Raw genomic sequence first — 21830 nt, forward strand, 5'->3', positions numbered from 1 at the left:
ATGAGTTTTTTCAAATTGATACTTGAGTTTTTATTTTTCTCATATAAATACCTAAGTTTTACTTCAATATTCAATTTGGTACCTGAGTTTTTCTTTTGTCCCAATTATGTACTTATGTTTTTTTACTAGAGCACATATGTCAAATATTTATCGGGCGACATGATGTTGTTTAGGTTAGGTACCAAATTGAACATTGAAGTTAAACTTGAGTACAAATTGGGACAAAAAAACTCAAGTATCAAAATTAACATTGAAGCTAAATATAGGAACCAAATGGTATATTAATTTTTTTGACTTACGAAATTCAGATATTCGGATAGGAACTTAAAAAGATTTATGAATTAAAAACTCCTCCACTCAGCATTAAATACCGGTATACTAGACATACCAAATGTCAACCAAAAATTGAAGAGCTACGTTCTCTTTGTATAACGGTGAACCATAACAAACAAACTTGAAAATGGCAGATCACTGCAATGGAAGCTCTCACACCTCTGAATCTTTTGCCAATATTCCACCAATAAAATTCACCAAGCTCTTTATAAATGGCAACTTCGTCGACTCCGTTTCGGGTAAGCGAAACTGGCGAAAAAGTTATAAGCTAATACAATAGTTCTCTCTAATTGTTTATGATCTCGTTACAGGGAAAACGTTCGAGGCGATCGACCCGAGAACTGGGGAGGCGATAACCCGAGTTTCGAAAGGGGACAAAGAGGATGTTGATTTGGCTGTGAAGGCTGCACGTTTTGCTTTTGATAATGGCCCTTGGCCTCGCTTGTCTGGCTCTGTATGTCTTTCTGCTTTACGTTATTTCCTTCATTCAATTTATTATGTATGTATGTGTGTATGTGTATGATTTGATTCTTTTCTTTTCTTTTGAACAATAACAAAAGGTCCAATTAATTTGAGTACTACTTATGAATTTAATTGCATCTGGTGTCTTCAAATTATGGTTCAAACTTTAAATTGGTTTATAAATTTCAAAACATTATATTTGAGTTTTTCATTAGTTTCATATCTGTAAGGTCTTTCTCTCAATAAAATCATTAGTTTGAGTATTATATGCTAGCTCGAATTTGACATGAAACATATTTAAAGCATATAAATTAAATTGTAAATACATGTTATACCATAGATAACTTGAATATGATGTGTTAAGAAAATAGCTTTGAAAACTCAAAGGGTGAAGTCAGAATATTTTTGGGAAGGCATGCAATAAAGTTAAATATATATTTTGGAGCTAAAAAATGCAATTTTTCACTGTTTTAATAGTTTATATCTTTATATTTTTTTTCAAATGACTAAATTAAACTTTTATCATTTTTGAAGGATTAAAGTGAAATTTCATCTTGTACTAACTCTAAAAGTTTATCAAATTTAAAAGGCTAATAGTGGGATTCCTATTTTAAGGGGACAGATCCCCTACCAGCTCCTCGTGCCGTCCTATAAGAACCAGAACCAGGGATAAAGGCAAAGGGGCAGGAAGCGGCTTGCCCCCTCAAATGGTAGATTTGCCATTTAGCCCCTTAAATATTTATGAAATTATATGTTAGTAGCATAATGGTAAAATTCCACTTTAACCTCCCCAATAATTTATGATTCATCTTCTTCTCCCCTAAAGCAATTTTTTTACTCCGTCCCCGATAGGAATTGTTGGTTTTTCTTAGCACATCAAATTCAAGTTGTCTTACATATCAAAATTGACATTCAATGTCTAAAATGACCACTAAACTTACAAAATTACCTGATTGATAGGCTATTAATAATTTGAAGATTCAATTTTAAGGGTCAATTAAGTGAAATTAACTCATTTCTTTCATGTTAGGAACGAGGAAGGATCTTGATGAAGTTAGCAGACTTAATAGAAGAAAATATAGAAGAAATAGCTTCATTGGATGCGATTAATGGTGGCAAGCTATTCTCTCTTTGCAAGCTCATTGACATACCAAATGCTTCAATGGCACTACGTTACTATGCTGGTGCAGCTGATAAAATCCATGGAACCGTGTTGAAATTAAGCAAAGGACTCCATGGTTACACTCTTAGGGAACCCATTGGTGTTGTAGGAGCTATAATCCCATGGAATTTCCCCACTATCATGTTCTTCATGAAGGTTGCACCAGCATTAGCTGCTGGCTGCACCATTGTGGTTAAACCAGCTGAACAAACCCCTCTTTCAGCTCTTTATTATGCTCATCTTGCTAAGCTGGTAATTAAAAGCTTGGATTAAATGAAACAATGTTGAGGGGGTCGGCTCTCTTTTGAGAGAAGTTTTTAAATGGTCCTCTGTCGAGCAGCTAATCGGACTCTCAAATAATAGAGGTATTATGCCTAAAGTGTTCATGCTCAGTTTTAACCTTGGAATTTTTTCTTTCAGACTTCAAAGAGAACCCAGCCGGGTTTATAGAGTTTGTGGGAATGCCTCACCACCAAGGAAATGTTTTATAATTTTATCATTTTAGGGCCAAATGATAAAACATTTCTTTGGTGAACCTAAGCACTTGCGGCAAACTCCGTGAACCCATTTGTGCTCTCCTCAAAGTAGAGAAACAAAACTTGAAGCTAAAACTGAGTATAGTCACCTCAGGGACAATACTTTTATTGTTTGAGAGTTTAATCAAATACTCGACGGACAACACTTCAAAATTTTCTCCCAAATTACCTATCCCACAACAAAGTTTTTCGATTGTCCATGAAATGGAAATTATGTTGTTGAAATGGGTTTTTTTTTTTTTTTTGGTTCTTGTTTACTTTGAAATTGCTCAGGCTGGTGTTCCTGATGGAGTGCTTAATGTTGTGAATGGATACGGAGAGACTGCTGGTGCTGCCATTAGCTCTCATATGGACATTGATAAAGTAAGCTTTGATTTCATTTATATATAGAGGATTTTCACTTGGCTCAAAGCTTCAAATTGTCTTGATTGAGCCTTCTAACTTTGTTGATTAGGCTTCTTTTTTTTTTTTAATCGAATCATTAGTTTAGATTATAAATGCTAGTTTGGATCTAACATGAAAGCGAATCAAGAATTTTTTTTGAGTCAAAATTGAGTAATAGATTTTGAATATATTAAATATGAATTTTATCATATATTAATTTATGATTTAATGATTTTTGAAGAACTAAATAGATTTTTTTAAGGGTCAAAGCATAATTTTCCCTATATTATTTATAATTTGATCATTTATAAGAAACTATAATTACAATTTTATAATTTGAGGGGCGGATTAGGGCCCTTGCTTGCCCTCTTTATATCCGCCTTTGACATGAAGCATATTTTAAATATGTATACCTATTGTATTAATAGCTTGAATTTGACATCATGAAAGAAAAAAGAGGGTGTCAAGTCCCTCCATTATAAGGACGGGTTCAAATCAATTCCTTTGCTATTAAATGAATTAATTTAATCCTTAAACTAGGGAAAAGAATAAAATAATGTTAAATTTTGATAGAGTTAACATTTATTGTTTAAAAAATCACATGAAATTTTTTTCCATTTTGCAAACCCATAAAATCTATAAAAATACCAACTCTGATAAATAATAAGTAACATTTTTTAAACACTAAATGTTACTCTGTTTTGACCTTATTTGATTCTTTTTACTAATACAAAGTCCAAAACAATCAATTTAATAGTATAGGAATTAACTCGAATTGGTACCAATAATAGTGGGACTCAGGTACAATGCCAAGGGGGATAGGCAGCCCTACGCCTGTCTCAAATGGTAAATTATCATTTTAATCTTTTAAAGTTTCTAAATTTATAAGTTAGTTTAATGACAGAAATACACATTAATCCCTTAAAGATGAAAAGTTTTAGTTTAATCCCTTTTAATATTCTAAAATAATAAGCATACATAAAAATAAAATTATATTTTGATCTATTTAAAATTTTATAATTTAATTTTAGCCCCCAAAAATAAAATTCTGATTTTGTCTCTCGTAGAATTTAATATGTACTTTCACCTTTAATGATGCAATTAAAATGTTGAATTTAGTATGTACTTTCACCTTTAGCGATGCAATTAGAATGTTTTAAAATACGGGTCATACTTGATGGGCTTTTCAGGTGAGTTTTACAGGGTCAACTGAAGTTGGTCGTAAGATAATGGTAGCAGCAGCAACAAGCAATTTGAAACCAGTTTCATTAGAGTTGGGTGGCAAATCACCATTGTTAATATTTGATGACGCTGATGTTGATGAAGCTGCAAATATTGCTTTCAATGGCACGTTCTTCAACAAAGTAGGTGTTTTTTTTTGGTTATGTTCAAACTTTAACTTTACAATTTGATACTTGAATTTAACAAAAACATTGGCAATGTTTCTAAATTTGTAGGGAGAAATTTGTGTGGCGAGTTCTCGTGTTTATGTACAAGAAGGTATTTATGATAAGATTGTGGACAAGTTGGTAGAGAAAGCAAAAGCATTGGTTGTTGGAGATCCTTTTGACCCTCAAGTTAATCAAGGACCCCAAGTAAGTTTTATTATAATGAACCTTAGTTAGGCTAAACCTGTTTAAGGGATTGGATTATTTCCTTCGTTTTAAATGCTCGCTTGAAATTTGAGGAAAAAAAAGAGTTAATTTCATAAGACATTTCAAAGTATGGCCTTTATTTTGAATTGGTCTCAAATTTCAAAACTTTTTAATTATTTCTTTAAATTATTAATGTTATATCAATAAGATTTTAATCTGTTATTGAAACTATTAAATAACAAGTAAAATCTTATGACATAATTTAAAATAAATTTTTAATAAATTGTTTGCATAGGTAAATACAAGAAGGCCAATTAAGGCATTGACTCCCAAATAATAGAAAATCGCTATTTAGTCTTTTAAAATGATATAATTAAAAATTAATATATAGTAGAATTGCACTTTAAACTTTCAAAAGAAAATAATTCTATTTAATTCTTTCAAAAATGATGAAATTATACTTTAATATATGATGAAATTACATTTTGATCTCTTAAGAATTTTATAATTCAATTCCAAGACCCTAAAATAATTTCTGAATCCACCCTACTGTTTGAACTCAGTTTGGATTTGGCTCAACTCGTAAACATGTCTAGACCCGAACCTATATAAATTAATATGGATGACTGCTTCTTCTTCTTTTTGACAAATGGTGTAGGCTGATAAGAAGCAATTCGAGAAAATCCTATCATACATCGAGCATGGCAAAAGAGAAGGAGCTACTTTACTAACAGGAGGCAAACACATTGGCCAAAAGGGATATTACATACAGCCTACCATATTTGCTGATGTTAAGGTAACAAATATGTTGTTTGGACAACCTTAAAAATCTATGATGTTTTTTTATATGTCTCTTCATCTATGGGGACCTTTTGTTTAACAGGATGATATGATCATAGCAAAAAATGAAATTTTTGGGCCAGTAATGTCATTGATGAAGTTCAAGTAAGTAGCTTTTATTTAAAAAAAAAAAAAAAAAAACTATGTTGGTAAAAGTACCATGGGCCCTTGTATTAATAGGCAAATTGCATTTTATCCCTTTAAAAATGGGCAAACTAGTTATTGAACTTTAGATTAAAGAGCAAACATGTCATTCTGTTATAAATTACATTAATTTCTATTGTTAAAAACTGGTCCCTGTATGATAGCAAAAGGCACACGTGGCATGTCAAGTGTAACTGTCAAGTTATTTCGTCAATCACGCCAATTTTTAACAATAGAAATAGATGAATTTTTTAACAAAAAGGGCCAATTTGGTCTTTAATCTAATTTATAAAGACTAAGTTGTCCGTTTTTTGAGTAAAAGGGACAAAATGCAATTTAACTTTCAGTACAAAAACCTCCATTTTACTTTTACCATACTATGTTTCTCTTCCTGTTGATGAAACAATTTCATGTATCATTTTGTTTTTTCTTTTGTAAGAACTATGGAAGAGGGGATTAAGAGGGCAAACAACACGGCTTATGGCCTAGCAGCTGGGATTATAACGAAGGACTTGAACGTGGCAAACACCGTTTCGAGATCGGTCCGTGCTGGGGTCGTGTGGATCAACTGTTACACTGTGTTCGATATGGATTGCCCCTATGGCGGGTACAAGATGAGCGGGTTTGGAAGAGATTATGGTTTGGATGCACTTAACCAGTATCTGCAAATCAAGTCTGTTGTAACTCCCATTCACGATTCTCCATGGCATTGAACCTATTGAAAGTATACGAGTCCTGTACTATTACCCAAAAATGCTATTATAAGAGCATGTAGTGTTAAGGAGATAAGGATAAATAATGTTTTAGTGTTGATGATATATAGGGCAATCAACCAATAAATGTGATTTGGTTTGTAAGTTGGGAGTGTCAGTTTTGGCAACATATATTTTCTCATTGCTTTTGTCATCTTTACCTATTTATAGAATGGTTGGATTGACTTCAAGTTGTATCAATTTGGACTGAAATTTAAATTTTTAGGGGTCATTTCAGGTTATGCTCCAAATCATTTTGAGTTTGGATTATTTTGAATTTGTGTCATTTGTTTTGAGTCAAACCATTTTAAGTTTAGTTCATTTAAGTTTTCGTTCAGCTCAAATCATTTCGAGTTATTTAAGTATTATCAATTAAGTTTGAGAATCAAGTCATTTTTGGTTACTTATACAGATCATTTAAATTCAAATTTAATATGTTTTAAGTCATTTGAATTTGACACTTGAATTCAAGTAAGTTACTTATCCGAATCTTTTAAAATTTAGGTCATTTTGGATTGAGATCATTTCAAATTTTCTATCATAACATTACCTATGTAAGAGTATGGAGGCCTAGTAAGCAAAGCTAAACACGAGGGCGTAAATTAGCATAGAGTCATCACTAACTAATTAGGGCTAGATTACCTACATCTGAATCTCATGTTAAAATACATAAACTAATTTTTAACAAAAAAATAAAAAAACTAATTTACTCGTTGATTTAACTATAACAACTAATTTATCCATTCTTTTAATAAAAGGGTAAAATATAATTCAACAACTAATATAAAACCTTCAACGTATAAATCAAATGTTCAAATTAGAATCAGTAGTCACTTATCTATTTATAAGGTTTTCTTTTTTTGGCTTCGTTGTTTCCAGCATTGTCATGTTATTGCTCTAGCTGTCGATAGTTAATGCCGGTGATGTCAAGCACGGACGAAAACAAGGAGACAAGCAGTGCCGTTAACCCAAAAAAATAATAGATTTATCATTTAATCCCTTAATTATTTTAAAAATTATATGTTAATATAATGATAAAATTAAACTTTAACCCCAATAATTTATGATTCATTTTGACCCCCTAAAACAATAGGCTTCGAGTCAATGCAAGCTTATAATCTGCAATCAATAATTGGGAAGCATCAAATGATCCTTCTAAAATGCATCTCATCATTTCAAAGATTAAACTCTTGAATTTAAGTATTCTCTCAAATTAGAGAATAAAACTTGGGCCAAAAAAAAGGAAATCAAGAATAATCTACATTCATTTGTTTGATCTAAAAAGCCTTCTAAGGAGCCAGTTTTAAAAAGCTGTCAAAATGAGCTCAATATTTTCAATTGGCAGCATATATATGAAGAAGATGATGAAAGCTAGCCTAATATATCATACATTTAATAGATTCTAAATACAAAACATCCAAAAAGAGAAACTTTCAACTTCCATACGAAATCTCACCATGTAGAGAGCACAAGATCCTCCATTGAACGTACTTCTCGTTGCCCATTCTGATTGACGCAATCATTCATTATAAAGCTTCGAATGCTGAGAATAGGAACATTTAGAATGTCAGAAAATTAAGGAGGGCTTCAACGGATAATGAGAAGTCCACATCTTAATTTAGAAAGAAAAAAAAAACCCATAACAAATGCATATGGTTCAATGGCCATTAAGAAGTTCTGGAAACAAACAAGATTACGGTCTAAAATAATGAAACTAGATAATCATACAATAGATTACGATGGATCCTATATCATAAAAGACTGAAAATACAATAAGCCAAGGAATGGTAAAAGTACCATAGAGGCCCTTATACTAGGAGTCAGATTGCATTTTGCTCCCTCTACTCAAAATATGGACAAATTAGTCCATGTACCATAGATCAAAGAGAAAACTGATCTTTTCTGTTAAAAATTCCATCTATTTCTACCATTAAAACTGGTCCCTACAAACCAGCATGAGGAACACGTGCTGTCTGGTTATTTCGTCAACCATGCCAGTTTTTATCGGTATAAATGGATGAAATTTTTAACATAAATGACCGATTTACTCTTTGACTTAATGTACAAGAACTACTTTAACCATTTTTTGAGTAGAGCAGGCACAATGTAATCTGACTCTTAATACAAGGCCTCTATGGTTCTTTTACCACCAAGAGATGAGAAAGTGACCATTATAGCAAGCTTGCAAAAAATCCCCAAGTCAAATCTCACAAAGTGCCCAAGAGGAAAAAAAAAAAAAAAGCATATTAAGTATCCAAAGATTGCTAAGAAATACCGGTCCATTTCATACAAATGGGAGAACGGAAGACAAGGATTTCAAGGTGAGACATATTAAATCTCTAGAACCATTAATTTAAGCTATACCTCATATTTGCTTCGATTGCAACACGATTTTACTATCTAGAAACCTAATCAAGACCTTATACTCCGTAAGATCTATTGCCACCTCTATCAACACTGACCAAATAAGAAAGTCATTATTGGGCCCAAACACGGCTATCCTTTCTATTGCTTAGAAATCTACTCGTTTATGCAAGGCCCTTTATAGGTTCTCATCTGGCACTGAGAAGGCCAGCCTGATCAGCTTAAGTTGAACCGAAGACCAAACTCAACCCACTATTAGTTCCCAGCTACTAGCAACATACTTATCCTCTAAACATATCAACTGTTAATGAAACAAAGGAAATTCAGTTAAGATATGCTAATATATATATAGGCAATGAATCTTTCTTATATAGGTGAGTCTCCAAATAAAATAAGCACTATGATATCAAGAATCAAGATAAAGCAACAATTAACAAATACAAACAGGAGAAACAAATGAAAGATATCCAACATTAAATGGTCTATAATAACGGGAAGCAATTTGATAAGGCAAACTATAGGAACAAAGATACACAATAAGTACACACCAAGAAACCTATTCGCTGATATTTTCCGTCGAATCGCCATTGTCGTCACCATCATCATCATCATCAGTCTCGTCATCATCGTCATCGTCGTCATCATCCTCTTCCTTCATTTTAGCAATCTCTGCTTGTGCTTTCTCCAAAATCTGCTTCTTTTGTACTTCCAACTCCTTCTGAAAATCCATCCTCATCTTCTCCAACTCCTTCATATGCTCCCTTTTACTACTCTCAATCTTCTCGTATATCTTACTGAACCTCTGCACTGATTCAGCCAACATCCTCAACGAATGTTCATCGTTCACATCCACTTTCATTGACCCACCATCGGCTTCTTCTCCATCATCATCATCATCTATCTCCGACTCTGCGGGACTATCCCTCATCTCATCGAAACCATTAGACCTATCCAAATAAACTTGCGGATTCATAAACACAAACTCCCCGGAATCAACTCCACAAGCCAACCATGATTCTTGTTGCCTAAATGAAGAAGAACCCAACCCCATTAACATCTCCATTTTCCTAAAGAACACCCATTTACTCGAATTCAACCCCATTCTCTCAGCTTTCGACTTCTCTTTCTTAAACTTCCTCTTCAACCCATCAATCATACGCCTACACTGAGCTTCATTTTTCACACTTTTCAAAGCATCACTAACTTTCTCAGCTATATCAACCCAATCTTCACCCCTCAAACTCCTCCGCCCTAATTGCAAAAACCTATTCCCCCAAACCTCTAACAGAACATAAATCTCCTGTTGGGTCCAATCATAGGCATTTTTTAAGCTATCTCTATGGTCAGGTGCATATTGGAAGCTAGGGACTGATGTTCTCACCTTTTGACGCTTTGGGTACCTTTCAAAACGCTCGCTTTCTTTGACGCGGTGGTAATAAACATCTGGGTCGTCGTCGTTATCGTCATCTACATCTTCGTTATCTAGTTCCATTTCTTCTTCATCGTCGAGCTCTTCGTCTGGTCCGTAACTGTATACATGGCGAGTTCTGGTTGAACGAGGGTATTGCGGATGGCGATTAAAAGAGTAGGGTTCAATACCATCCATCTTCCTCTTTAGGGTTTCCTTCTTTTAGAGTTGTGGGTTTTGGGAAATTGAGAATTGGAGTTCAGAAAAGAAAGAAGATTAAGCCTTCGTGGGAAGAACGAACCCTCAATTGAAAATTCTAGGGTTCGGACGCTTTCGAGATTTGGGGATGAGGGTTGAGGGTAATTAAAAGTAACCCGAATTTGGCCATTTCAATTATTTGATTTTGGGCCTTACTTGGGTTCAAAGAGCTAAAGCCTAGAAACTACTACTTTAATATCTAAATTAAATTTTGATAATGAAAAATCGAAAATCAATATATGCATCCCTTCTGAAGTTGTTGCGGATAATTGCTTAAATATTGTTACACAAGCAATACATGCAAACCCCTAAAAATAACCCTTCACAAAAACCCCTGGGCTTTGATAGTAGGGCCCATTCATTAACCGGCCCATCCTTCTAACGTGGTGTCCCAAGATAAAGAGCAATATATTGCTCACGGTTGAGGAGAGAGGCAAGCAAATTGCATACTACCTTCTCCTACCTTAGCTCTGGTTCCATCTTTTTTTCTCACACAATATTATTAAACAACTATCTATATTGACCTAAACAAGGTGACCATCCATCTCTACCCTTTACTACATCGTTTTATCAACAATTGATGCTGTTAGTGTAGAAAAATTTTCTTGTAAATTCTTGAACTACGGTGAAAAGTAATAAAACGACCAAACCCAAAGTTATATAAACTCCTTGGATAAGAGAGCGTCTCCAAACAGAAAGCCATAAAACACGCCTCTTATCCACAAATGATAGTGTGATACATGGCGTTTTTCAAACTCAAACAAAAGTTAATTATGTGCGCAAATTTTAAATAGTGAGTTGTAATGCTTAGTCATAACTGTCTGTGATAATGACATGCAATGTTTGAAAAATAACAATCATACATGCTTTTCACGCACAAAACCCATCCTTTCAACTTTAACCACCCCCCGCGGTGATACTAAACCCTTACTACCCCAAAAGCACATGCCTTAATATAAGCATGTCTTAACCCTTTACAGAAGTATTCTCCTAACATTTTGATGAAGTCTTCAAAGCCCAACCCACTTATCCTTCAAAAAATTTCCTTAAAAAAAGAAAAGAAGAATGCCTTAAGGCAAGTCACTGCATAACCTCCACCTTAGCTAGGGAGTGATTGTTATACCTTAATAGGATGACTTGAACCATCTACTCCACAAGTAGTACATGTAAACCCCTCAAATGAAACCCCTTGCAAAAACCCTCGACTCTAACATAAGGGCTCACTCATTAACTGCCAATAGACTGTAATTACCACGTCCCATCCAAGGTAGCCCAGAGCACATTATAGTGCCACTCTACCTAGGCTTATAACTCTAGACCACTTGGCAACTTGCCTTTGACTCACCAATAATAGCTTGACATGTGACGTTTCAAGGCAATGTATATGACTGCCGGCCTGAGGAAAAGGGCAAGCAACTCGCATCCTCCCTTAGCTCCAGTTCCACATTCTTCTCTTAGGCAACCTTATCATATAGCTCTCTGCCCAATCCTAAATCTACTTTTTAGCTAAAAATGTTATCTTAGTTAAAAAAAAAATTAGCCCAAAATGTTAACTCTCTAATTTTTATTTTTTATTTTTACTTTTAAATTGCCTTTCTTTTTTTTTTCTTATTCTCTTTAGTCTCTCTTCTCTCTTTTTTCTATTCTCCTTTCTTTCCCCTTATCTCATAAACAACCTAGACAGTCAAGCAACATCCTACTATTTGAAGGAATTATTTCAAAAATTCATTCCTGAGTGGACGGGGAAAGAAAATGAAAAGACAACATCTAGCATGCATCCTCTGCAGAATGTATTTTCCCATTAATTTATAATAATCAAGACACAACATGTTTGGATTGTTTATGGCAAAAGAAGAAAGAAAGGAGGAGAAAAAAGAGAGGAGAGGAAAGAAATGCAAATAGAAATAATAATAAAAAAGGTAAATAAAGAAATAGAAAATGAAATAGAAAAAATAATTGTTTTTAAGTTTAGAAGGCATGTCGAGATTTTTTTAAAAAAGTAGACGTTTTGGTCTAAAATAAATGAAATAATAGTTTAGATACCACTTTCAATAAAAAAAATTAGGTAGTAATTTAAAAAAACAATATACAAATTAAAAATGCAATATCAATATTAGACATTCCTTTTAAATGAGTTAGGCTTCTTCCAAAAATATTATTTTACTATTTTGTTTGCTTATATGATGTATCAATGAGGATCAAGTCGAAATTTTATTTAAGGGCGAAATTAAATTATAATTTTAAGATAATAAAATGTAATTTCACTATTTTAATAGCCTATATCTTTATAATTTTAAATGATTAAATCAAATTTTTATTATTTTTAGGAGGCAATGTATAATTTTATCTTTACTAATTTAAAATTTTAAAAAATAAAAGACCTAATTGAAAAAATTTATTTTAAGGGAGGCGGGGCCCCTGCCAATCTCTTAGCTACGCCCTGTGTATGAGTTATTAGTTGTATGAATTAATTAAATTACTTCGAATTAGAAAAAGATTACGACATTTTACAAATAATATAGTCAAGAAAATTCATTCTATAGGACTTTAGATTCTTACAAAGTAACAAAAGGTAAATGAGAAAATAAAGGGTAAACTATATTAATAGTCACTCAATTATAATTTTTTGTTTTTTATCACTCAACTATGAAAAATTACAAAATAGTCATTTAACTATTCAATTTTTAATTTTTTGTCACTAAATTATATTGGATTTTAGGGTGTTTTCATTTTTTTTGTTAGCCAACAATAATAATAATCACTAAAGATGAGACATTTATTTATAATAATGTAAAAGAAAAAATATACTTAACTGAATTGATTCCAAAATTATTTCAAATTAATAGTGAGTCTTAATTTTTATTTTAATATTATAAAATATTGACGTGTCAATTAATGAAGCATTCTAGTTGTCGTGCTATAAACTCATTCACCTAAGATTTTTTTTTTTTTATATATAATCCCTAGGGCTAGAACTACCTATAGCCTCTTACCAACTCTTAGCTAAGAAGATAAATACGCTTCAACATGTTTAAACTCACGTCTCTTGAATCGACAATAAAATCAATGCCAATTGAGGTAAGACCCAGTCAGCAAAATTGTTCTTTATTTTACATGAAAACCTTAGATCATCGATAATTAAGATCAAGATAGTCCAAGTGAAAACATAAAATTAAAAGTAAAAAGTGAATTGTAGTAAAATTAATTCTATACAACTAATTCCTTGTTTCATTCTAAGACAAACTTACATGGCATACATAGAGTTATATTAGCATTTCCTTTTTCCGAAGACGAGCATTTCGAACTTTGTCAAATTTTCCCTTAGTTGTCACCACTATTTTGGCACAATTTCTGTACTAAATGTTTTCCATATAAATCTCATTCCCAAACACTTTTCCTTTATTCCACACTCTCTCCACATCGATTTGATTTCAGATCCAATCTTATTTGAATTATTTTATTTCTTATTCTTTTATTATGACGGATTCGAAACATACGGTGAATTTCGTAACCCCAAGAAAATTTATTAAAACATTTAAAAAAGATTGTAAAGAAACGTTCTTCCCTGATGAACCGTTCAGTAAGTTCCAACACGACAAACTGTTGCAAAAAGTCAAGAAAACAATCCAATATTTCATCCCAATTTTTGAATGGCTACCTAGGTACAATCTACATTTATTTAGATACGACGTGCTTGCCGGTATCACCATTACAAGCCTCGCGATCCCTCAAGGGATTAGCTACGCCAGACTGGCTGATCTTCCTCCGATTATCGGCTTATGTAAGTTATAATCTCTTTGGCTTCAATGGTTTTTTCACTAAAAATATGTCGTTTTGATTCGTGTTAGTCGTCATAGATTCAAGCTTCGTACCACCTCTTATTTACACTGTGTTCGGGAGCTCGAATAACTTAGCGGTCGGAACGGTAGCTGCGTGCTCGTTGCTTATGCATGAAACCCTAGGAGCTGTGGTATCACCAAAAGATGACCCCACCTTGTATCTTCACTTGATTTACACTTCAACTTTCTTCACTGGGATTTTCCAAACTGCTTTAGGATTTTGCAGGTTAGTCATTTAATATATCTAATGAAATTAGGTTAATCCTACTCGACGTCTCGAAAATACTACCTAGATTTCAAATTAATCCCAAACTTCAAAACATTTTGATCAATTACTTAAAGTATCACTATCAGTCTAACCGTAAGTGTGGGTGCTCAATTCTAGCTTGGATTTAATATGTAGTGTGTTTAAAACATGTGAAATTTTAAATATGTCAATATTTAGGGGTGAGATGCGGGCCAAAGCTAAAAATTATGTGTTAAAAAAACTTAAATTAAAATATTAAGTTTTAGAAGGGAACAAACATGCATTTTTTTATTAAATTAAAGAACTAAAATAGAATAAATTAAATTATTAAATTTTAGAAGGGCTAAAATGGATATTATATCCTTTAACCAAAGGGAGCCAAGGCTCTTATCTCTGTCCCATAACTATGATGTTGAATGTATAAATAACTTGGATCTTGCATGTTAAAAAACCAGACGATCTCATTAAAATTTATGAAGATTATTTCTTTAAAATACACACATCATATTTAAGTTTTCAAATACGATAGCAACACAAATGTTTAAATTTTGATTTTTTTTTTTTTAAACATGCTGGAAAGTAAGATTTCAAGCAAAGGTTGATGGGTATGCTAAAGGAAGGATTTGCAAAGGCTGACACTGAGGGGTGATAAGGGTCTTGGTTCCTAAAATTAAAAATTTTCACTTCAGTCTCTTTAGAAATAATAAAGTTACAATTAATTCATGGTAAAATTCATTTTTTCCCCTCAAATATGAAAAAATCCTATTTAGTCCCTTCAAAAATAATAAAATTATAAATTAATACATGGTTCTAAAAAATTTTATAATTCAGTTCTGGCCCCTCCTAAAAGCTTCACTCTTGAGAATATGATTGATAAGATGCTGATACTTTGAGGACTTAATTCAAAGTTTTGAAGTTTTGCACCAATTCAAAAATTGGATCATAATTAGAGGACTTTTAGTGCAAATAACCAAATAAAATTTGACGATTTTGCTCTTATATGTCTTAAATTTGTTCAGGTTGGGAATTTTGGTTGATTTCCTATCACATTCAACGATCACTGGTTTCATGGGAGGGACTGCAATAATAATTTCCCTGCAACAAATGAAAGGCATACTTGGTTTAAAACATTTCACCACTCGTACAGATGTAGTTCGTGTAATACAAGCAATTTTCCACTATAGAAACGAGGTTTGTACATACATATATGCATGCATGCATACATAGAGTATTTCACCAGTCGTACAGAAGTAGTTCGTGTTAATACAAGCAATTTTCCACCATAGAAACGAGGTTTGTACATACATACAGACATACATACATATAAATATTTGATGAGCAAATTAAGGATTTTAAAATGGGATTTAATTAAGGGTGAGGATTTAGTATTTGAAAGTTTATTTTACAAAGCAACCTTAAAAAATTAACATGTGTATCTTTTTTTAAATATTTTACTATACATTTATAAGACACTTGCCAACCCCTTACCTTACTTGTAGAGTCTAAAAATTTTATTAACAATATACGAAATAATTTCTCTTTAATTAATTATCGTGAGTTTGATTTGTTGAATTTGTGCAGTGGAAGTGGCAAAGTTTTGTTGCTGGTTTGGTCTTCCTTTGTTTCCTACAAGTGGCTCGATATGTGGTGAGCTTTTTCATCTCAAAAAAAATTTGAATTCGATTAGATAATTACCAACTTAAGTAATTTGAGCTACCAATCGAGTTGAATTCAAGCACCATGATATTTGATTCAAACAGGTTGTGAGCATAATTGGACTTTTTATTCAAATTTATTTTCAATTGATAAAATTATATTTTTACCCTTATTATATAGACATATCTTAAGTATGAACGAGTTCGAGTAGCTCCATTGTTTCTCGAGCTGAGCTCGAGATTAAAAATTTGATGTTCTATTGAGCTTTAGCAAAGTATCAATTCCTAAATTTCAAGTTAAATTCGAGCTCGAGCTAGTTATTATTTGACCTTGGTTTAGCTCAATTACAACCCTACTTAAGTTCTATATTCTGTAGATTTTTGCAATTTAATCCTCATACTTTTAGTTTGAGTTATTAAAATGCAACATATACAAATCCATTAATAGGATTTAATTGGATTTTAATTTTTTAAATTAGATAAATAGGAAGATTAAATTCTTGGAAATACATGCAACTAAATCTCAAAAGTCTTAAGAGTACAAGGATTGTCGGTAGAATTAAATCATGCATGTGGGTGTGAAATTAATGGATTAAACTTTCTTTAAACATGTTGAGGAATTTCCGACTCCTTCGAGAAAAGTTTTTGAAGTGTCAGTTGCCCAAAGCCGACAAATCCCTCAACATGTCCAATATTATCCCCAATCAAGCCGAGGTTTTATCTCCCTACTTAATCGGGAGCCCGAGTACATGAGGCTACCTAAAGAAGCGACAAATTTAGAAGTGTTATCTACCCAGAACCAACGAGCCCCTCAATATGTCTAGTATTGTCCTCGATTGGGCCGAGGTTTTATCTCCCGACTTAGTCGAGAGCCAGAGTACACGAGGCTACGCGAAGAAGCGACAGATTTAGAAGTGTCATCTACCCAAAGTCGACAAACCCCTCAACACTTTCAGCATTATCCCCGATTGGGCCGAGGTTTTATCTCCCAACTTAGTCGAGAGTATGAGTACATGAGATTGCCTAAAGAAGTGACAAATTTATTGGGTGAGAGTGCCTTGTCAGATCGAACCGCGCGTGGCTCACAATCCCCCACCAAAAGAAATGGTGGCCATTTGCCAATGGTAGGGTTTGAACCCCCAACTTGTAGGATATAGGTCTATTGAGGGGAGGCATAGTAATGGTAGCTTGTATGCCCACCGTTGCCATTTAGGGCTTGGGTTCAAACCCTATCAATGATAAATGGTAACCATTACCTTTATATAGGGGTGGAGGGAGGGGACAAGCAGAGGTCCTGACCAATTTAAAATGAGAAATTTCTACTTTAGACCTCCCAAAATTCATAAAATTATAAATTTATATATGATAAGATTATAGTTTACCTCTCTAAAAATGTTAAAATTTTGATTTAATTCTTTTAAAAATTATAAAAATATAAGTCAATAGAATAGTGAAATTTCATTTTAAGCTCTCATAAAAATTGGCTTTGCCCCAGTCTTAGAGGTGGGCACTCCCACTCTTTGAACCTTGTGCAACTCTCAATGGAGTCAAAAAACAAAACCCCCAACATCGAACAATACCAAATATGTTGAGGGATTTGTCAACTCCGAACAAACGACATTTGAAGACTTCACTCAAAGAAGTCAGAAATCTCTCAAAAAAAACAAATATTTAAGTCAATTTAACTATGAAAATTAACAATTCCTTAGAAACCTTTCCTAGTTCTCACCATGTGCTTTTTGCAGAGACAAAGAAAACCTAACCTATTTTGGGTATCAGCTATATCTCCCATGGCGGTTGTCGCGGTTGGTTGTCTTTATGCATATTTGGGAGACGGTGAACAACATGGAATCGCCATTGTCAGTTCATTTTTTTTCATTACTTGTTCATTTTACTTTTTTCTTTTTTTCAAATTACTCCTTTTACTTACATTTATTTTATTTGGTTTTAATTAAGGTGGGTGATTTAAAGAAGGGATTAAATCCTTCATCAATTCATTATTTGAACTTCGATAGTCGTTATCTTCCAGCAACTATTAGGGCTGGTGCTGTCACTGGGCTTATTTCAATGGTGGTAAGTATCCTACAATTTTAATTTTTTGGGGGTAAATTTATAATGGATTCTATAGATTTAAGAGCAAATTAATTAGGACCTCAACTATATAAATAGCATTTTGTCTTTCTACATTTAATTTTGGAGCAAGTAACATACTTGTGTATAAATATCAAATATGCATGAACTTTGATTTGGTGCAATTTTACACATGAAATTTGAATTGTGATTCATATATATACATAAAAATTTAAATTGATTTAATTTTATGCATTTAAAAAATAAATATATAAGTTTATTTTCATATTGAATTAATAAAATTGTTTGTGTATGGAATATATGAACATAAAATGGTGCTAATTCGATAATATTATTAGTGATTTATAAAATTGAATCAAATAAAAATTTCATGTATAAAATCGCATAAAATTAAAGTTCATATATGACATCAAAATAAATTGAGCAATTTAGTGTCTTTGTCAAGCTTTAAAAATCCTATAAATTGTTGGTTCAATAATATTTTTGAGGCTTTAGAAACTTTGAGATATCAAATTCGAGTCTCACGCTATATAATTGGGTGGGTTCTTCTCCAGACTTATTCTAGTTATAGTTAGTTTGTTCAAGTTTAGTTATTGTGTTAGTTATTCAATTTAGTACATGTAATGATTGATTCTAATTAAAACTATTGATATAATTTTAACTCGGGAAAAAAAATCCTATAAATTGAATCATCTTTCAAAATGAAAATCCCAGGAAGGAATAGCAATAGGACGAAGTTTTGCCATCATTAAAAATGAACAAATTGATGGCAACAAGGAAATGATAGCCTATGGGTTCATGAACATAATCGGATCTCTCACTTCATGCTACTTAACAACAGGTACAAAATCTAATCTACCTTTTAAGATAACTTCAAACTTCAGTCTGCATTCTAAATCCATTCATAAACTTCAAAGTATTCTAATTGACTTTTTAAAGTATTAATATTGTATCCAAGGGTGAAGCCAAAAAATTTTTTAGTAAGACTGAGATTAAATTATATATTTTTATAAGAGCTAAAATATAATTTTACCATTGCATTGACTTATATCTTTAAGGTTTTCAAAAGGACTATATCAAAATTCTAATATTTTTGGGGTCAAACTATAATTTTACCGTATATTAATTGTAGGTTTTTTAAATTTTGAGGGGCTAAAGCAGTAATTTTTCATTTTTGAGGGCCAAGGCCCTACTTGCCTCCCCTCTCCCTTCGCCTCTAACCGTATCAATCAAACTTTTCCTTCAACTTAACCATTAGTTTAGGCATTAAATGTCCGTTTAAATCTGACATGAAACATATTTAAAATACATGTCGATCAAATTATAACCATGTATATACCTAAATGACTTATATTTGTAGGTCCATTCTCAAAAACAGCTGTGAATGTGAATTCTGGATGTAAGACACCAATGGCCAATGTAGTACAAGGATTTTGCATGATGCTAACACTATTGTTCTTGGCACCAATCTTTAGTTATACCCCTCTGGTAGCATTAGCTGCCATTATCATGTCTGCAATGCTTGGACTAATCAACTATGAGGAGATGTATCACCTCTATAAAGTCGACAAATTCGACTTCGCCATCTGCATGGCCGCCTTCTTTGGAGTCAGTTTTGGTAGCATGGACATAGGCCTCTTGCTCTCGGTAACTACAAGATACATAGCAACTCAAATGAACAAATACAGTAAACGTACTATGGAGATGCTTGTATCAGGAGTTAAATTGCATTTTGTTTTTTCTGCTCAAAAAATGAACAAATGAGTAAAAGGGATAAAATATAATTTGAGTCTTAATATAAAAACTCCATGGTACTTTCACTGAATAAATACAAATGTAACATATACGCATACACATACACATACATATACATATACATAAAATGTGTTACCATTGCAGGTGGGATTGTCATTATTGAGAGCACTTTTATATGTGGCAAGGCCAGCAGCTTGTAAACTAGGGAGACTTCCAAATACAAGTTTATACCGTGACACCGAGCAATACCCTGAAACGATGTCGCTAGAAGGGATTCTTGTGCTTCAACTTGGTTCCCCTGTTTATTTTGCAAACTGCAGTTATATTAGAGAAAGGTACGTACAAGAGTGAATTGAATGTTTAGATGTACTAATTTATGATTTCATCATTTTTGAAATGATTATATAATTTTTTGGAGGCCAAAATATAAATATTTATAATTTAAAGATTTTTAAGAAAATTGGATTGCAATTTTCCATTTTTGAAGAGATCAAACCCTTGTCCTCCTCTTTGTATTCGCCCTGTGTCTGTATATATGTATGCATGCATGTATTGGAGAAGTAACTACATACAATGTTAGAAGTGATTAGTACCAATTGCCATTGGATGGATTTTGAGCAGGATTTTGAGGTACATTAATGAAGAAGATGCTGTTACAGAGTATCGTACTGAGCATATTTTGCTAGATTTGTCAGGTAATTATCATTTTCCATGCTAAATCCTTTACCAAATATAATTTACATTCAGAAAAAACAATTATAAATATTAGAAAAAGATGTGAAATTCATATACTAAATTATGCATTAAGCATCTGCCTGATTATGGGGTTTTTGCAGGAGTTGCTTCCATTGACATGTCAGGCATTGACACATTCATAGAACTAATTAGAGTTTTGAAAGGAAAGCATATCAAGGTAATAAAAACTTAAACATGCTGCATCATTTGAAATAAAATTAATTAAATTTATTTTTAAAATTATAAACATCTATCATTCATTTGATTTCTCCACAATAAAAATTATACTGATAAATTACTCTCGATGGAATTAAATTATTACTAAATTCACGAAATTACTTAATTTAAAAAAGTTAGACAATGGTCATTGAATTGTTTAGAAGTTTTTATTTAAGTTATTGGGCTATTATAATCATTGTCTATTAACACCACTTGCACTAATCGAAAGTTCTTATTCCCCTCCTCTATTACAATTCAATTTTTTTTTCACAAAACATCTTCAAAAATTATAAATATGCAAATCAAAATTCAAATAGTTTTCTTCTTTATTCTCTAACATTGATCATCAGATCTACTTGGATCTAAGGTATGTTCTTCTACTCATCAATGGTTACAGATCCACAATTCTGATCGTTAAATCGTCACTTGGAGCTTACTAGCTGAACTTTTTTTTAAAATGACTTAACAACCTAGTGACTTAAATAAAAACTTTCGAATAGTACAGTGATCATTTTGTAATTTTTTGAAGTGACCAAAATGTAAACTTACTAAAATTTAATGAACTTAGGTATAGTTCACCCAAATTACATATTGTCATTGCATCGATTACTAACCTTAACCATAACAAAAACTAAAAATGAAATTTGTACCAACAAATATTGAGTGCAATGATAAGACATGTTGCACTTTCAAGGAAGAACATAAGTTCGAACCTTGGAGAAAATATTATTGGTAAAAGCAGTTACAAACTTTGAACATGTATTGTAAAATAGACATGAAAGATTAAAAAAAATGAAAATTCGTGTTTTAAACCTTGTTTTGTTTTGTTTTGTTTTTTCAGTTAGGCATAGTGAACCCTAGGATTGAAGTTTTAGAGAAAATGACATTAGCCAAATTTGTTGATGTTCTTGGCAAAAAAGCTTTCTACTTGTCGATTGAAGAAGCAATACAAAGTTGTCGGTTTACAATGGATACTAGTACTAAGGAAGAAGCATGGGGATCCTCGAAGACTGAAGATGTTGTTTAATTAAAAGACCAAAAAAAAAAAAAG

The 21830-nt window shown here is 32.4% G+C and overlaps 3 protein-coding genes across 6 annotated transcripts; 2 read left to right on the top strand and 1 right to left on the bottom strand.

Moving 5' to 3' along the window:
• The first annotated feature begins 364 nt into the window (after positions 1-364).
• LOC108453262 (aldehyde dehydrogenase family 2 member C4-like) lies at positions 365-6459 on the top strand. Its single transcript, XM_017751273.2, has 9 exons — positions 365-572; positions 645-787; positions 1826-2209; positions 2767-2856; positions 4068-4241; positions 4335-4472; positions 5131-5268; positions 5356-5417; positions 5896-6459. The coding sequence occupies exons 1-9, from the start codon at positions 461-463 to the stop codon at positions 6167-6169; spliced, it is 1515 nt and encodes a 504-aa protein (XP_017606762.1). The 5' UTR covers positions 365-460; the 3' UTR covers positions 6170-6459.
• LOC108453272 (trihelix transcription factor ENAP1) lies at positions 5904-10498 on the bottom strand. 4 transcript variants are annotated; one of them, XR_008285656.1, is made up of 3 exons: positions 9121-10498; positions 7665-7751; positions 5904-6191 (listed from the first exon to the last, which is right to left on the bottom strand). XR_008285656.1 is itself a non-coding variant. In XM_017751293.2 (3 exons), the coding sequence occupies exons 1-2, from the start codon at positions 10176-10178 to the stop codon at positions 9129-9131; spliced, it is 969 nt and encodes a 322-aa protein (XP_017606782.1). In that variant the 5' UTR covers positions 10179-10498; the 3' UTR covers positions 7382-7751; positions 9121-9128. The 4 variants fall into 4 exon arrangements, 1 of the variants encoding a protein (XP_017606782.1); XR_008285658.1 differs by lacking the exon at positions 5904-6191 and adding an exon at positions 6926-7109; XR_008285657.1 differs by lacking the exon at positions 5904-6191 and adding an exon at positions 7200-7327.
• A 3217-nt stretch (positions 10499-13715) lies between these two features.
• LOC108472443 (probable sulfate transporter 3.5) lies at positions 13716-21806 on the top strand. Its single transcript, XM_017773970.1, has 12 exons — positions 13716-14019; positions 14096-14303; positions 15344-15515; positions 15906-15971; positions 17725-17838; positions 17936-18052; positions 18785-18911; positions 19431-19717; positions 19970-20160; positions 20447-20520; positions 20662-20738; positions 21621-21806. The coding sequence occupies exons 1-12, from the start codon at positions 13716-13718 to the stop codon at positions 21804-21806; spliced, it is 1923 nt and encodes a 640-aa protein (XP_017629459.1).
• The last annotated feature ends 24 nt before the right edge of the window (positions 21807-21830 follow it).

The sequence above is a fragment of the Gossypium arboreum genome, chromosome 7 (assembly GCF_025698485.1).
Source record: "Gossypium arboreum isolate Shixiya-1 chromosome 7, ASM2569848v2, whole genome shotgun sequence".
Lineage (NCBI taxonomy): Eukaryota > Viridiplantae > Streptophyta > Magnoliopsida > Malvales > Malvaceae > Gossypium > Gossypium arboreum.

What these genes read in the sequence shown, in the direction of transcription:
- LOC108453262 (XM_017751273.2), top strand. Translation starts at nt 461, where the DNA reads ATGGCAGATCACTGCAATGGAAGCTCTCACACCTCTGAATCTTTTGCC. An exon ending in GGCCTCGCTTGTCTGGCTCT is followed by an intron (nt 788 to 1,825) that starts GTATGTCTTTCT and finishes CTTTCATGTTAG; the next exon opens with GAACGAGGAAGGATCTTGAT. An exon ending in ATGTCATTGATGAAGTTCAA is followed by an intron (nt 5,418 to 5,895) that starts GTAAGTAGCTTT and finishes TTCTTTTGTAAG; the next exon opens with AACTATGGAAGAGGGGATTA.
- LOC108453272 (XM_017751293.2), bottom strand. Translation starts at nt 10,178, where the DNA reads ATGGATGGTATTGAACCCTACTCTTTTAATCGCCATCCGCAATACCCT. An exon ending in GGTACCCAAAGCGTCAAAAG is followed by an intron (nt 9,873 to 9,953) that starts GTGAGAACATCA and finishes TGGACCCAACAG; the next exon opens with GAGATTTATGTTCTGTTAGA.
- LOC108472443 (XM_017773970.1), top strand. Translation starts at nt 13,716, where the DNA reads ATGACGGATTCGAAACATACGGTGAATTTCGTAACCCCAAGAAAATTT. An exon ending in CTGGGCTTATTTCAATGGTG is followed by an intron (nt 18,053 to 18,784) that starts GTAAGTATCCTA and finishes TGAAAATCCCAG; the next exon opens with GAAGGAATAGCAATAGGACG. An exon ending in TGCAGTTATATTAGAGAAAG is followed by an intron (nt 20,161 to 20,446) that starts GTACGTACAAGA and finishes GATTTTGAGCAG; the next exon opens with GATTTTGAGGTACATTAATG.